Below are 17,233 nucleotides of genomic sequence, written 5' to 3'. Positions count from 1 at the left end.
AGTTGTTTAAGTTGCTTCCACAAAAAATTCAAAAAGTTCCTTTTTTTTTTTTTTTTTTTCTTATATCATATACAGTTGACTTTCCAATGCCATATTCCTCGCATAATTTTGAGATGGATATGTCTTTATCCATTTTTTGTAGCAATTTCACTTTTTGTTTAATGGACATTGAAACATGGTTTCACTTTGTAGATCCTTTGGCAGCTCCAGAATTGGAAACTTTTTTTGACATAATCGAAAGTTCAAGCTTAGTTTTTATAAAACTGCCGTAATAATAACAGTCTGCAAAAAATAATAAGCTGGATCAAACTAAAAGATTAGGGAGCAGTGCAGTCCGCTACTGAAATGCCTTAGAATCAGTAAAGATAATTTTAGCCTAGCTTAATAACATCCATTATACATTATTGGCCGTGTATCAAAAGATTGGCGACAAAAGCCAAGTTGTTTCGCTAAATTTTCTCTTATTCCTATTGCGTAAGTTATTTACTATACCTACGTTTATTTCTTGCACATGCTTCAAACTAATCCGAGTCCTGAATAAATAAACTCCCACATATACTTAAGGCTTTATCTAGGGCCGGTGCTCGATACTGTCTGGTGCAGTCTCTACGGGTCCTAAATTCTGCTACAAAGTGCTTTCCTAAGTTCTAAATTTTCCCTGTGCCTAAATTTTGGATCCGAGTGCTTTCTCTAAATCATAAATACTTCTCATCCCTTAATTTTGCCGCTCGGTGCTTTCCCAAATTACAAAAATTTTGTCTTCCCTAAATTCTGCCGTCCGATGCCAACATATTCTGCCGCCGCTTGTTTATGGTGAATAACATATAAGTTATTTTTAATTAAAAAGCACTAAATATAATCTTTTAGCATATGAGCTTCATTAACAAAATCTATTTTTATCATATGAAAAGGAATTTTTGTTTAATTTTTCCTCATCAACATTTCTTAGAGCATTTAAAAATCTATAATCATAACCAAGCATAATGTTAGCATAAAAGATTGCCATACTCTTGTTATTCAATTACTAAGATTAGACATCACAGCATGAGTTATTACTGAAGTTGTCATGTATTGATAAACATGTGGTGATGAAAGCAAAATGTAATAAACAATGACTCGCTAGGCCAGCGTCAGGGATATAAAATAGGTGAATGTTTCGCTTTGAGATGTATGCCAAGCAGATACTCAGCTACGGAGCCAAATTATTAATCTCGCAAATTTATGCTTACATGATTGTTTTTACATAATGAGGTATTTTATTTAGTGCCTAAGTGAAATTAAGAATCAGAATTTTTAAGTGAAAATCTCCACGTTTTATTATGGAAGGAAAAATCAAATGTGCATGCGTAAAGCATTAATAAAAAAAAAAAAAAAAAAAATGTTTGTGGCTTTGACGTCCGGATTTTAGATCATTCCGGATAATGGACGTCTGGATTTTGGACTTTATACTGTATTAGCAGTGGCGCTGGATACTGAGGAACCCATGGCAATATTAGTAATCTATTTGAGGAACAGGTCATACAGGTAGAAGAAAAAGGAATCCAAGTAAACAACAAATTATTTCAGGATAATGGAAGACGGCTAGATGAGGGATGGCCTTACAAAAAGCCTCTGAGTAAATTAAATCCTCAATAGAAATTTCATGGTTACAGGTAAAAGAACAATATTGTTTGGAACCATAAGGGTAGGATTCCCAAAGAAAAGGAAAAAACATGTCAGGAAATTTAGAGAAGTGGTATGCACAAGAATTTAAAAAACTAATGAGGACCATAATTATATCCCCTTTTTTTACACCTTAGAAAGATCACAAAATTAATAAGCCCTAAACAGCAATACATGTCAATTTCCTTATATAAATGAAAATACGTTTTTTAGCATGGAAAATGAATGAAAAATTCATAAACACATTCATTTAAACTTATGAAAAAAAACATTGTTTTAAAACCTAGTATGTGCATAGCACCCTCTGAACTAAATGAAATGTACTTAAAGGCTATAAACAGCCAATAATAATAGGGCTTTCTAAAAGAAGCACTGCAAATAACAAAAGTTAAGCAGTTATGATGACCTTGCGAACTTTGATCATGGATGTTTTTTTGATGTAATTTCATCTTTAAGGTGGCAACAGCTTCAGTATCCTTAAGGGCAATAATATTTCATTCTACAGCCATGGATATAAAATACTTATTGATCCTGTTACTAAAATCTCATAAAAAGAAAAGCTTAATTTATATGTAAACAAAGGCTGATTATTTCACAGAAACAACATAGAGAAATGTGCCCGTGCATTATTCTGGAGCAAAATAATGAGTCGAATGATTATTACCTGCAAATACTGCCTATTTTTAGTAGTTTGCAATATAATAATATTATCTGCTTCTTGAGTTGCTTTTGCTGTCCCTGATATTGATGTATTATTCAGTTCTGAGTATTCTGGTTCCTAAAAAAGATTTAGTACTGTAGAATATTTCAATAACTAAAATATTAGAAACATTACAAATTGCACTTCAAATAAAGACTGGGGTTACACAAAATTTGTCCTTTATACTTTTCAAAACCAGGTGCAGAGGATTACCATGAAAATTATTAAATAAATAACAATCATATAACATATCACAGGCTATATCAATTTCTAATTGCCACTAATGTCTGATAATTCAGAAATTCTAATATTCAGTGAAGATAACTTGTAAGGTTTTACATGAATTAATCTAATTATCTTATCTTGGGTTTACCATAAATTTCACGCTTATCAACTCTTATAAGAATGCAAATTAGTTAAAGTATGTAAATGCAGAATTCTTGAGTCTGCGAAACAGCTTTTGTAGATCCTCTGCCCTCTGAACCCCCAAGAGGATAACAGATGTGGCATTGTGCTTAAGCTATTATTGTGTGTCCTCTGGTGGAGAAAATCTACTATATGTGCTTCACGGCCAAAGTCCAGAAGGACGAGTGACATAATTTAAACAACTGTTGTTGAGTTACATGGGCATATGAAGTCTTTGAAATCCTGTATTTTTACAAGTGTATCCTAAACTTCGAAATTCCATTGCATAAATTATAGGATTATTTACATCAATTTCATAGAATTACATACTGTGCCAGATATTTTAGCAACTTTTTACAGAATATCATACTATTTACAAAATAACGGCTCAGACAACGTTAGGATGCATTCATGTTAAGTAATATCTCAAATTGCCTACTTTAACCACAGGAGCACTAGTCCAAGTCTCTAAAACTGAAAATATGTAGATAATGCAGGGTAGAGCAATGCTCAGTGTACAGTTGCATCAACATGGATCTTTCTCATTTTAGGGCTGACAAGATTAGCGGAAAATAGTCATTGCTGATGCGCACAATGGAATCCCATCGCCTTTGCCAGTTGTTATTCACATTTATTTTGAGTTTTCTTTTCAGTGTTGACTACAGGTTGATAATATGTCCTATAACAATATACACATTATGCATGTTATTGCTACCTTTGCCAATATATGTACCTTTTAATTTCCCTCGTGTCCTGTGCTTTGACCACTGCATGGTGATGAAACCATAGCTACAAAGAAGAAGTTCCTTAATAGCATATACCAGTTCACTTTTAGAGACACCACCAGTTATATCTTTTCAGTACTAGGCATGTTATCTGTGTATATAACTGTCCTGAAGCTTTTTCTGACAGCCCACTTTACTGCTTTGAAAACTGCAAATAATTCTGCCTGAAAGACACAATTAAGGTTTCTTAATCTACTTGACCATTGAAAAATATATAACTTCTTGCAGAACCTGAAAAAATACTTCTTTGCATTTTCTTCCCCATTTTCATGTAGAAGACACTATGTATTATCCTTAGTTTTTGGTATATATTTCAAATTCTGCTTTCCCCTTCTGCTCTATCATTCAAAAAAGCTTCACAGTTATATTGTGCAGGATGGCACTGTCTTCTGATGGTCAGTGTTTAGAAAGTAGCACTGTAAGTGATGATGCTTACTCTTAATCTTAAGACTTTTAGTCTTATGCACTGTCACATATATTCTGAGGCCTGCAAGAATGAGTACTACATTTGATGCAGTACTGTATAGCTCTGGTGATTAAAAGGGTTATCTGCCTTTGCATGCTGAGAATTATTCTGACTTTATGTGTATTTAATGTGGTACATCAAGCTGAATAATGCCAAGATATTTTAGTGTTTCGCTTATCTTGACTGTGTACTCTTTAATTTTGAAAATTAAAAGCCTGATTAGGGTTTTGGAATTTCCAGTTACTATAGAAACATTTTTTCATATTGCAGCATCAGCTTATGCTGGAAACACCAGTTCACGAGACAGCTAATGCTTGATTTGCCCTGGTCTCTAATCTTCTCTTTCTGCTACTATTATCCGGATGTTTTTTGCATATGCTCGTGCATGTATATTCAAATTGAAATTGTTCAGTAGATTAAGTGCTCCATTCACTGTGGCATTCCACAATGGTCAGACCAAGGCATGATCCTTGTCAGTGCTTAAATTGTGCTAGAGCCCACCGAAGCCCAGCTCCGGTGCTTCTCTTTTTAAGATAAATTACAATTTTAGCCGGAGCACACCGGAGCCCTAAATAAGATGAGCTCCAGTACTTCCTTTTATAAAACTGAACCAAAATTTAAAGGGAAAGAAATTTAGAATTCCTAACATTTTAGTTTAACAATAAGCAGATCTTGCAATACTCTATTTCTCTAGAAATACGAAAGGGAAAGCATAACTAGTAACTTTACATTTAGGAGTCTGATTCAGGACTCATTTACCCCTGACACCCATCTGCTTGATGGCTATAATTATATCAACAGAGAGCCGCGGTCAAAGAAAATGTTTTCTCTCACCAAGATTCCCCTCATTTTTTGTTTCCACCCACTCATACCCTCATTCTGTTTCCCCCTGGAATTTTCATCAGCTATACTTTAAGTATATTTAATTTTTGTGATGATAAAAGAACTTCCCCACCTCACCCCACGATCAGAACTTAAATTGGGCAGGAACCCACCGGATCTCGGCTCCGGTACTTCTTAGTTTTTGTAATAAATCATAATTCTAGCCGGAATGCACCGGAACTCTGAATAAGAAGGCTGCGGCACTTCTTTTATGTAATTGAACAACAATTTCAGTAGAAATTTTATTTTAACAATAAAATTATATTAAAAATTGCATATTAAATTTCAATTTATCTCTTTACATTTTATTTAATTAGTTAATTACTTCAATCTTTAATTATTTCAATTAATAATAATTAATTATCTAATAATTATCAATTAAATTATAATTAATTAATTATATAATAATTATTGATTAAATAACAATTCATAAACATTAATTAAATAGCTATTAATTAACTTGATAATAATTAACTATTTAATTTAAAAATTATTAATGAGTTTAATAGTCATTTTATTTATTTATTTACTCTTGTTTCTCTCTGCTGACGGTCTTCCATAGGGTTCTGGCACTTCTAATCTTAGAAATTAAGCCCTGATCCTTGTGGAAGCTTTTGGCTGTGTCTCTTGTAAGATGCCTATCTGTCCATGGATACTCTAACAGGCCTTCCTATGGCCTGGATGAGCCTGTTAGAGTACCCATGAACACAGAATTAATAGTCTTAGTGTTCTGGGTGACAGATAGCTCCTGTTTATTTGAACGACATCATTAATAACTCCTATGCAGCTCAATGAGACAAGTACCTCATTGGACCACCTAGGAGTATTATATGTGGCCTCCAAAGGGTGTCAAAAGCCCTTTTGATGTAAAGCAAGATTGCTGTATACTTGCCTCTTGCAAGATTGCTGTCTCTGATATGTTTAAGGTTGTACAATGTGTGATTCACTGAACACTTTTTTCCATGCCAAATTATTGTTTGTACAGATCATGTATAGATCATGTTGCAGTTTTCCTTGGATAAATCTCTCTACCTCAGAACAGCAAGAAATAGATTGGTCTGTATTGTTCAGTAAAAGGACAGGAAGGAAGAGGGCAGTAACGTTGATTGGCCTTGTTTGAGGAACAAGAATACTTCACCATTCTTTAAGGAAGTTGGAAAATATCCCATTTTCCTGCAATGATTCTGGAAGCAGATCACAAGTTTAGGAACTGTTCAAAACATTTCTATTATGACGGTGTTGTCAGGTCCATCTGGCCCTGCAGCCCTTATTTTGATTCAGCTTTTTTATTAGAGTGGTGAATACTGAGTGGGGAAAAAAAGTTTTGCTTTTGAAGTTCCCCCGGTTCGATATCATGTTTCATGCTTGTTCCCTAATTGCATGACAAAGGGTATCCATAGCTAAGATAACTCTTGGAAACAGATTCTCAAGAATAATTCTCATGGTTGTGGTGGAGCTAGGAGCTTGTGAATAGTTGCTTGCATTAAGGGTGGTGCTTTTGCAGATTGCATTATTTGCATTTTAAAGGCTATACCATATTTTGCTCTTGTATTAGTGCACAAAGTCTGTCAGGCCTGTTTCTTTGCATCTAATATTGCCAACTTATATTTGGCTTCTCATTTTGAGAAGTATGCAATACTGCTCTCGTAGTTCTTCATCATGACCTGCCTGATAACGACGCCTGGAAGCATTGTGCTTTTTCTTGTGGATGCTAAGCTCCTCTGTTCACTAGCTGAGATGATTTCCAGTTGTCCACTTAATAAGAACTTGCTGTTATGCTTTCTATAAGAGCTTCTGCAGCTTTATCAAGAAAGGATGGAGTACAACTGGTAACTATCTGAGTGAGATTCTCTTCTGCTTATTTAAGGTGTTTGTGAAGTTTGGAATGACCCCTGTATTTAATCTTAAATCTGCATTTATAATATTTAACTTTGCTATGACCGATTATGAAAGAAATGTATTTGTGATTGCTTATTGAATCTGTATCGAGGACTTCCCAACAATTTCCATTATTTGCCAAGTCTCCGGAAATAAGCATGACATCTGGCCAGTCTTTTGCTCATAATGTTTCAGTGTTGGTGGAGAGTGTCTTAAACTGACTATTTTGCCAGAAATTAACAGAAGTTCTGAGCCTCTAATATCTTCAATCGGGTTTTCCCAGACAGGGTCTTTTGCTTCTGCATCTCTTCCAATTATATTCTTACACTACTTTTTTGTTAAAATTCTTACAATACTTTTTTGCTTTTTTGGATGCTGTAAGGCTAGAGGTGCTTCTTTAGTTTCACATGTGCATGGAAAATAGGACGAGGTTAGTTTTGTGCGTGCATTTTGGCCTTTTAGAGGTATTGTTACTGAATAAAGAGTGGAGTGAAGAAGAAACGGACTATGTGGCCCAGCATAAATTATTCCAGCTTTGCCACTGTCATAGAAGAATGATTCTTCAGGCCATAGGAAATCCTGTTAAGAGTACCCATGAACAGACATGGTTGTTGTATGAGAGTAACTGTAATTTTATTTTCTGTCATAAATTGCACTGCCATTATTGTGGTTGCTCTGGATCTTTCAAAATTGACTTGGAGGACTTTTACTGAAGAGTTTCTGTATATTCTTTCTCAGCAACTCTTTTAGTGAATCTCTGTATGTTGGACAGACACTCTTGTTCACCCCATGATTGATGCTGTAGGTTACTCCTTTTTAGGCAGTGCTTTATGCAGTTCCATTTTTGGGGGAGGGGGATTCTGCTATTTTAAAATAGCCTAAAGATTGCTGGTTTGTCATTATTTAATTTATGGTTTTTATATATCAGCATTTCTCCCCCTACTGCAGTCATGACATACTTTCTCACAAAAATTATTACATCAACCAAATATATATTCATGCCAACTAAACTTCCTATTTTACACAGCAAATGCATAGGTCAAGTTACAACAGCAATCCAACTTACACAATGACCCAATTAAGGTAGCTCATACCTATCAGGATAGAATCTTTGACAGCTTCCAAAAATAAATCTTTACTGTTGAATAAAATTAAGGGTCAATTCAAAAAGAACTTTAGTTTTAAAAATTCTGACATTTATTTTTTTTTCTTACTTCTTCCCCTCAAATAAAAATGAATTAATAGAAAAGTATCATTAAAATACATAATACTATTTGAATAAAATTAAATAAATACAAAGTCTTGCAATCAAATTTCATCATAGATGCAATCGAATTCCTGAACTCTCATCATGAAACAATTATATTTTATTTTGAATGCACATGTGGTGTACACAGACCAGAAATTTTGCAAAATAATCTTTAATAATTTATTTAAAAACGTTATTTGATTTATTAATTTTATGGTGTAAAATAATGTTTTGTTTCAAAATGTTGTTAAGAAGTCCAGATAAAGTGACCTTCTAAATAATTAATTTACAATGTGTTGAGTAACACTTACACCGAAGATAAGACAAAGAGTTTATCTATCATCAGTTGATGACAACCGCTATTTGTACAAGATGCAATTATTCTGCTATTAGAAAACAGTAACAAAACTGTTTTTTTGACACTTTTCAGTTAATGTGTTCAGAAGCACTAAATGTAAACTGCTTAATTTACCTAATGAATATCTATGCAGTGACATAGTTGTGAATAAGCAGAAAAAGTAACTGTGATCCAGTAATTTTTCCTTATATTTTCAGTAGCCTTTTTTGGGTCGGGGGGGGGGGTTAAAGTGCCGATTTTGTTTCTTTCTTTTCTTTAAAAAAGATAAAACCATACATTATGTAGTTTGGCAGTTTCCAAATCACAAAAAATTCATGATTAATTTCTTCAAAAGGGAAAGATTCTAAGATGAGGGGTGCCTGTTGTGGAGGATTTTCTAGTGAAAATTGGCTCATATTCATGCTACACATGGTGAAAATCAACTACACAAACAGCCCATTTGCCTGAGAGTACACCCAGGCAAAACTCCCAGTATTTAATTATCTTAATGTTTCTTAATCATTTGGCCATTGATTCGCCCCATATGGAAAGAAAACCTTTAAGAATGATATTATATTTCACTCCTACAAGAGCACCCAAATAAAACTGGAATGAAAGATGGTTTCATAAAAGAAACGTTGATAAAGCAGATACTGGTTCAAAGGTTTACACATTCATCTTCTGATAACTATTTAGTTTATTTCTGACATCAAAAGTTCATGTTGGTGGAATTCTGTCAGATGCAAGTATAAATGCACCATTATCACACTAGATGAACACTGACTGGAATAAATACATGCATGCTTATTTGTCAGTTTCTGTTTTTGTATTTAATATTTGTATCTATTTTGGATTTGATAAAAAAAATCAGTTTTCTTTAATGAAGTTGTATATATTGTTACAGTTGCCATTTCTCTCTCCAGACTTCATACCAACATTATGTCTGGCACAAAAAGGTGCTCTGATAACCAAAAAGCACATGTGTTCCTTTGAAATGGCTAGAAAAAACAAACTTTTATAAGAAAAGAATCTTACATCTAAGAAGACCTAAAACTTTATACTGAAATATGAATACCTCATTTTAATAAATTTCACACAGAACTCTCTATTTTGAAAAACACTAGAATTATATTTAACTGTGTTCATTAAAAAGAAAAGTAATATGCCTTTCTAATGGCACATTTTTAATGACTTGTAAATTTTATTAAAAAAAGTTCCATCATTCACGTATATTTCTACAACAATAAATTAATTTAAGACTGCAAATACAGACAAAGTTATATTATAATGATGGATACTAACTTTGCGTGGGTGAATCACCAAAGTTACATGGCAGTTCAGTCGAGAAGCAAAATCTCGAAATGTTGAATATATTTGATCTTGCCTTCGATACTGATCTAATGAAGAATTATAATCTTCCATGTTCATCATAAATTGAAGATTATCTACTACGACATGTTGGACATCATACACAATTACAGCATTAGTCATAGCCTAGAAAAGAAAAAGCAACAAATACAGTTTGTAATTTAATATACAGTACAAAGTCCGTAATCCGGATCTCAAAGCCACAAACTTATGCATGAGCGTTTGATACGCGCGTCTGCTGTGCATGTGAGTAAAGCCAGTAAAGCGTTTACCCATGCACACTTTCGATAGTGAAGAAAGTAACAGAGAACATTATTGAAAACGAAAAAATTTTGATTGACAAGTTAGTCGGCATTCTTGACAGCAATTACAGGACTTGAACAGCAGAACTTTGTAACTAAACATAAAATTATGACTGTTTATAGAATTAAAGAGAAAGTATTAGCACAAAAAACGAAGCAACTTAAACAACTTACATTGACAGAAATGTTTACTAAAATAAACAAATAAATACTAAGCTTTTTTTTTTTTTTTTTTTTTGTAAATTTTGATACCTTTTAAATCATAATTGCTCTTTATTTCATAAATTACGGTTTCATATTTTTAATTGTATAATTTCTGCATGCCATCTTACCAGATTTAAATTGATGATCTATAATTCGGAAAAACCCCTAATCCGGAATCGCCGAAGTCCCGACGAGTCCGAATTATGGACTTTGTACTGTATTAGGTTAAACACAAATAGAAAAATTAATAAACTCTACTGCAAAAACTTAAATAAAATTAATGAATTAATAGTGTTCATTACAGTAAAATTAAATTTCATTAAAATATTTAAAATAACTTTGATTTTTAAGTAAGCATTAAAAACCAAAGATAAGCATACATGTACAATGAATGAGCTCCCTGTAACACAATTATCAAAGTTCATATGATTTTGTTCTTATGTGGAATTAGTCATCTTAAAAAGGTATATTCAATAACAATGCTTATTTATGGTCTCAGAAACAATGGTCACATTTATTAGTGATAAAAGAAAGGATTTATTGTACATTATTTCAAATATTTATTGCACATATTAGAAAATGTAGTAATATATAGTCATACAAAACAAAAACCTATGCACAGAATATTCATATACAAAGGCATTTTTAGACAATTTTTATTAGCTATAATATGCTATTTATATGCTATATTTTAACTGCAATTATATTTTTTAAATTATAAATTATTGTCTGCTACTTGTCAGTTTTGTTTTCATGCAAAATGACGCTTTCAAAGAAGCAATGAATGGAAGGCATGCCCTTTCTGAAGAACATTATTTGTGCCTAGTTATTAAAAAAAGCTTCAAAAACTATGGTTTTTTGTAATATCTAAAGCTAAAGGTAGCTAATATTGTCCACAAGAAAGGGAAAAAAACATTAAAGTTTGGCTTCAAATATGAAAAAAAATGGGCCCAAATACATATCCAAAGAAAAAAAGGAATGTTTTGAAAATTGCAAAGGTCCTTTAATGTAAAAAGAAAATCCGCACCCCCCCCCAAAAAAATCAAGTAGCAGATCAAAGCCCAAAGTCAAAGGACAGTTGCGAAATTATTAAAATGCTCAGTGCCAACTGCAAACAAAGTGATTAATGCTGACTTGAATCCTTTAAAGGTGAAAAAACATAATGTGCATCATTTTTGTCCACAACATATCCTGAACACAGAATACGCTGCTGAATTCTTTATAAGAAACATTTATTCACACAAAAATGGAAAATGTTGTCACAATAGATGAATCTCGAGTATATTTGAATGACTGTAAAAAGAGATCCATTTATTACCACTAAAGAGGAGGAAAAAAACATGGTTCAAAGAATCTAAAGAAAGTTTTTCAAAGGGATTTATGATTACTGCTTATTTTTCATACAATTAATGGCAAATTAAAAATAATGAGAGTGGAGAAAAATGTCAAGATCAACTCCACATATTATCAGAAACATATTTTATACCTGATTTTCAAATATAAAACACCTCCTCTTTACCCACAATTCCATTAATCAGTTCTATTGATTCATACAGAACTACTGATGCAGTTCCACTGCATTAAAGCAAAGCAAACAGCCACATGTCAAAATTCCCTGTTAAATTCCTGGAAAAAAAATGGAATAGGAGATGAGTATCAAAGCCATAACCTACATTCATATCCTTATTAAATCTCTTGATGTATCACCCATGAATTTTTGTGCTTTCAGACTTATAAAAAGTGGATTGTTCAAACATTGACCTACAACCCTCCTTGGACTTTGGAAAGCTATTCCCGAAGAATGGGATAAAATACCTCTTCCGATATAATGAATGACTTTATTGTCTTGGAAATTATAGTGCAGAAAGATAGTGAAGAATACGGATTATCAAATAGCACAAAATTTTAGATAAAATATTTTTGTAAATACAATGAAAATCATCTAAAAAATATGCAAACAGCCTACACCGGACATCTACAGAACATACATCTTACAGAACCTACTTTCAATGCACCTAATCAGTTAAATAGTAGTTTGCGGAATGCTGTTCATCTCATAACTTTCAAGATATTAAAATTTTTTAATTTTTTAAGAATTAAAAAAAAAGGTTTTAGAGCATTTTGCTCTTTGTTAAATAAAAGCTAAAATGCATTATTTTTTGCATTATAGCTTTTATTTAACAAAGAGAAAAATGTCCACACTAAATACTCCAAAACACTATAATTACCTAATTATTGTTTAAATAAAAGCAAACATAGATAAGCTATAGAACATGCCCAGTTCATGACATGATATAACTAAAATATATAATCAAATGCCATTTATCAGTGTTATAGTGTTTTTTCAGATGGAAAAGGCAGCACTTGCGGAAATTTGGTAAATCTCAAATTATGATGACCAGATTACATTTCTGCAATATGAGGTACAGCAATTAAATAATGATACTGGCATCAGAAATGTGATTAATTACAAAGTTACAACTAACTTTTATCCCCTTATACATACTCCCCCTATCCACACACTGCTGCATATGTGCTTTCCATTGTTCAAAGCAGTGTCGTAGGTCACCCATTGTCATCCTCTTTAACAATTCTGCTGTTTTTGGTTTTACCTCCTTAACAGACTAAAAATACCCTTTTCACTTTTGGGATCAGATAAAAGTTACAGGGAGCCAGATCTGTTGAATATGGAGGATGTCTGACCATAGGAATATGCTTGTCCACTAAAAACTGTTTCACAGATAGGCCACCGTAGGCTGGTATGATGTCCTGATGCAGAATCCATGTGTTGGTCTTCCACAAATCTGATCTTTTCTTTGTTAATCTTTCGCTCAAATTGATTAGGACTTCTTTGTAGTATTTCTGATTAATGCTTTGACCTGCAGGCACTTATTCAGTCATAATAAAAACCTTGATATTTAAAAAAAAAAAAAAAATATGCTTTACCTTCAATTTTGACTTCCTCATTTGTGCTTTTTTTCATTTTTGGCGATGCGAGCATCTTTCAGTACCTCGATTGATGCTTTATTTCTGAGTCACACTGGATGATCCATATTTTATCGCATGTGATGACACATGTGAGTAAGTCTGGTTCTTCATTGAGTCATTTTATGACATCAGAGCAAACATATTTCTGAATTTTTATTTCTGGGCAGTTTTTCAGAACCATTTTTGGACAAACTTTTGTCATGTTTAATTCATAATGCAAAATTTGTCTTGCTGTTCTCTTTGTTAGTATTCATCTTGTCTGTGATCATCCAAATACTTACATGTTGGTCTTTCCACACAATTTCATTAATTTTCTGCACGTTCTTGAACTCGCAGATCGACCGGGACATTCATCATATTCAACCTCTTTCCAATCTTCTGAAAATTGTTTGTGCCATTCCAAAACTCATGCATATGACACAGCATTATCACCTAACACCTCCTTTAACATATGGAAGCATTTCATTGGTGACTTTTTAGACTTCACAAGGAATTTGAGGTTAATGCACTGCTCAATTTAAAAGTTCACCATGATTGTGGCACTACTACAGAAAAATGCCTTCTACAACCAAGGCTCAAAAGCAAACTAAAGCAGATAGACAGATAAAACAAATGGTGGCTACTCTTTCCAAGGTCCAAGGTCAAGTGAATTCCAATAGCAACCTCCCTCATGCAATTGCCTGACAGAAAGTTCCTAGTTTCATTTTATAATTGCCTCACCTCGTTATGAAACTAGCAAGTTACTATGCATATTATTCTATCAACTATGCTGTACACTGCACCCCCACGTCTAAAAAATGGGTCATCTATACCACCCATTCTACTGAGGCAACTGACGAAATTCAACTTGCATTTTTCAAGTCTCAAAAGCACGGCTTATGATATGTATTAGATTTAAATATAGCGTTGTTCTAATATAGGTATTTTGACACAAAATTGGACTTTTTCTGAAATGACATGCCAATTTTCTTTCCATATTTCGATTTTATGATGCAATTATGTCAAAATGCCAAGTTTCGTAAAAATTTCATGAGAAGTTTTTAAAAAATTAGTTCTCAAAATTTTAGCTCCTCAATATTAATTGAATTTGATATATATTTATTAATATTTTTTTTCCTTATCCTTTTTCCAGAATTTCAAATTTAGGTTCATTCCAAATATTTTTTATGATTTATTTTTAAAATTTGTATTTTTAAATTTTTTGAAAAAAATTGTGTATATACCTATAAAAGTTTTAACATCATCTTGAAGTAGATGTATTTCTAAGCATGCCTGCAAAAAATTAATAGTTTTATTCAAAATGTCCTATAATATACGTGAATTTACATTTTGAAATTTGGCATATTTAATATAAACAATAATAATTGAAAATGTGGTTTACGCACTTTGTTAAAATTATTTGAAAGAATTAACAATGGACCTTTTTTTCCTCTTGTGCATCAATGAAAAAAAAGGAAAGTAACTTACTGTAAATTAAGAATTCCGCCAAGTGAATTATTCTTGGCACAAACTGAAAAAAAAATTGCCAAGATAAATTTTTATTAAATTTCTCCATAAATTTCTCACCAAAAATTACAGAATTTAATATCTAGGCATACTTTGAGTCGTAGAATTGAAACATGGGAAAAAATTTATGTTATTTCAGAAAAAGTCCAATTTTTGTGACAAAATACCTATGTTAGAATAAAGCTCTCTCTCTCTCTATATATATATAATATATATCTTATGTTGTGCTTTTGAGACATGAAAAACGGAATTAAAATTTTGCCAAGCGGCCCAGTAGAACAGAAGATATAGAACTGTCTCATTTTTCGCAACTGTACATTCAAAAAATTATCTAAGAAAGAAATCTTGTCAGCAAGTTATAGACACACAATATTTTTTTAATACTAGACCAGAAGAAAGCTGCTCTGTCTGATTTGAGGCACAGAATGGATAATGTAACATATCTCACCAATATTTTTTATGCAGATGATATAAATAATGATATAAATAATTATATGTGTGATATAAATAATGCATCACAATATGCAGGACATAAGGCACTTCACATGCATAATTTACTTGGGATAGTTCTGGCAGTACTAATGTGGAACAAAGCAGGCTTATAGAGAAGTTTAATAAATATGATACTATAGAAAAAGTTCAGCTTGGAAATGTTTTATGCATGATCACCTAAACATCACAAGCACATGCTTTTACAGAATGATATTCCTCCACAAGTACTTATGTTAAGATGTAACATGCTGCTCTGCAAGCATTGTTTGAAAACCAAAATGGAAGAAATAAAATACCGTTTTGGCATCCAGGCATTAATATAACTGAACAACTTAAGGATATTTTGAAAAATAAATGTGAAATGTAGAAGCTCAATTATTTATATTTAAGGAATTTGCTGAAAATATGTTAATATCAAATAACACAAATTACTTTTGGAAATCCTTCCATCACTGAGCTAAAGCTGTTTTAATGGTATATGAAAGGCCAATATCATATTACACTGGTAGTTATGAGTATAATGTGTTCATTCTCTGTTGCATGTTAGTCTCACATCAAAGTATATAAACCTTCCTACTATGGGGGGGGGACATAAATAAGACTTTTCAAGACCTTTTTGAGCCTTTCAAAATATTTTAAATAAATTTTGTACTAATCATCTATTTACATATTCTTACCTGGCTTGGGTTCATTATAATACAGAAAGCTAATGTTTCATGCTTTTGATAGTTATTTTATTTAGATTTAAAAATAATGTGTTCTAAATCTCAGAGGGATATTTAAATATATTTATATACCTAAATAACTCTGAATTTTTTTATGGTTTTACATTAATGAAACATATACCTTTAATATCTTTTTCAAAGAACGTGGGCCATGAAAATTAAGGAAGAACATTGGAAGTTTACGAAACTCCTCAGACCAGTAATCAAATTCATCAATATTTTCACTCAATGAGCACCTATTGCAAACAAATATTTAAATTTTTTTCACACACCAAAAAAAAAAAAAAAAAAAAAAAAAAAGGAATAATTTAATTATAATTAAAGTATTTAAATAAATTCTTTTTGACACTGGATTAATGTATACAAGAATGAAAGATATACAAAAATAAACCTATAATTATGCACAATGTTGTATTTCAGTTTCTGCAAGCAACATTGTTGCTTTACACTTACTATATGTGGTATCCATCTTATTACTACTGCATTAATTTAATGTTGCAATATTGCTTACAGTCCTCCTGACTTGCTGTTAATAAGGGCTGCTCCACTTTCTCTTTGTACTAGAGAAAAGCAACATTCAGTGAACTAAGTTTTTGGTAGTCAGATGCAAGTATATTATGTACATATATTATGTATTTTCTGCGAAATACAAGAACAATGCTTTGCTGCAAAAGAATATTTATGAAGTGATTTAAATATTCAAAAATGTTTTCACACAAGGAAGGAATTCAAGAGCTACAAATGAAGATATAGAGAATGATGTGATTTTGATAAACGAAGATTATTAATGAAGTGGCAAATCATCAGGAAATTAAACATGATTCTGCATCTGAAATAATCCTCAACGGCCCAGAATTTCCCAAAATCTGTGCATAATGGAAATTCACAGTGCTGCAGCAAAAACATGCTTGGATACCAACAGCATGTGATTACTAAAGCAATGAAAGGGTACCTTGTATAGAATCCTCATGAGTGGTATAGTTTTGGATCTATCATTACAAGTAAGAGTGAATAGTATGGAAGTGAAACATCTGTAATTGTCCCATAATTTTTTTTTTTCAAAAGTCATCATTCACAGAAAATCCAGTGCTCATAACATTTTGGAATTTGCAAGGTTCAGTACTGGTATATTACCAGGCGACAAAATGATATATAGACAGTACTTATTATTATGAGATATCTACTAATAAACCAAAACACTTGCAATTCCAAGCAAATGCCATTAAAACAGTCAGCTGGTTTTTGTGATCTTAGACAGTTACATTCATACAAATACTGCTGTAC

The 17,233-nt window shown here is 32.2% G+C and overlaps 1 protein-coding gene across 3 annotated transcripts in view; it reads right to left on the bottom strand.

Annotated features, from left to right (window-relative positions):
- Positions 1 to 17,233, bottom strand: part of mtDNA-helicase (mitochondrial DNA helicase) — a 63,691-nt gene that overhangs the window by 5,480 nt on the left and 40,978 nt on the right. For 2 of the 3 annotated variants that reach the window (XM_035366236.2, XM_035366237.2), the window contains exons 11-13: positions 16,071 to 16,185; positions 9,667 to 9,858; positions 2,327 to 2,440 (exon numbers count right to left, since the gene is read on the bottom strand). In XM_035366236.2, the coding sequence (XP_035222127.1) occupies positions 2,327 to 2,440; positions 9,667 to 9,858; positions 16,071 to 16,185 (421 nt within the window). The remainder of the gene's footprint in view (positions 1 to 2,326; positions 2,441 to 9,666; positions 9,859 to 16,070; positions 16,186 to 17,233) is intronic. The other variant, XM_035366239.2, reaches the window with a different exon arrangement.

This window comes from Stegodyphus dumicola, chromosome 4 (genome assembly GCF_044657685.1).
Source record: "Stegodyphus dumicola isolate Sdum_Otavi_A_Nest chromosome 4, ASM4465768v1".
In the NCBI taxonomy this organism is placed as follows: Eukaryota; Metazoa; Arthropoda; class Arachnida; order Araneae; family Eresidae; genus Stegodyphus; species Stegodyphus dumicola.
This window is presented reverse-complemented; position numbering and strand designations above follow the sequence as displayed.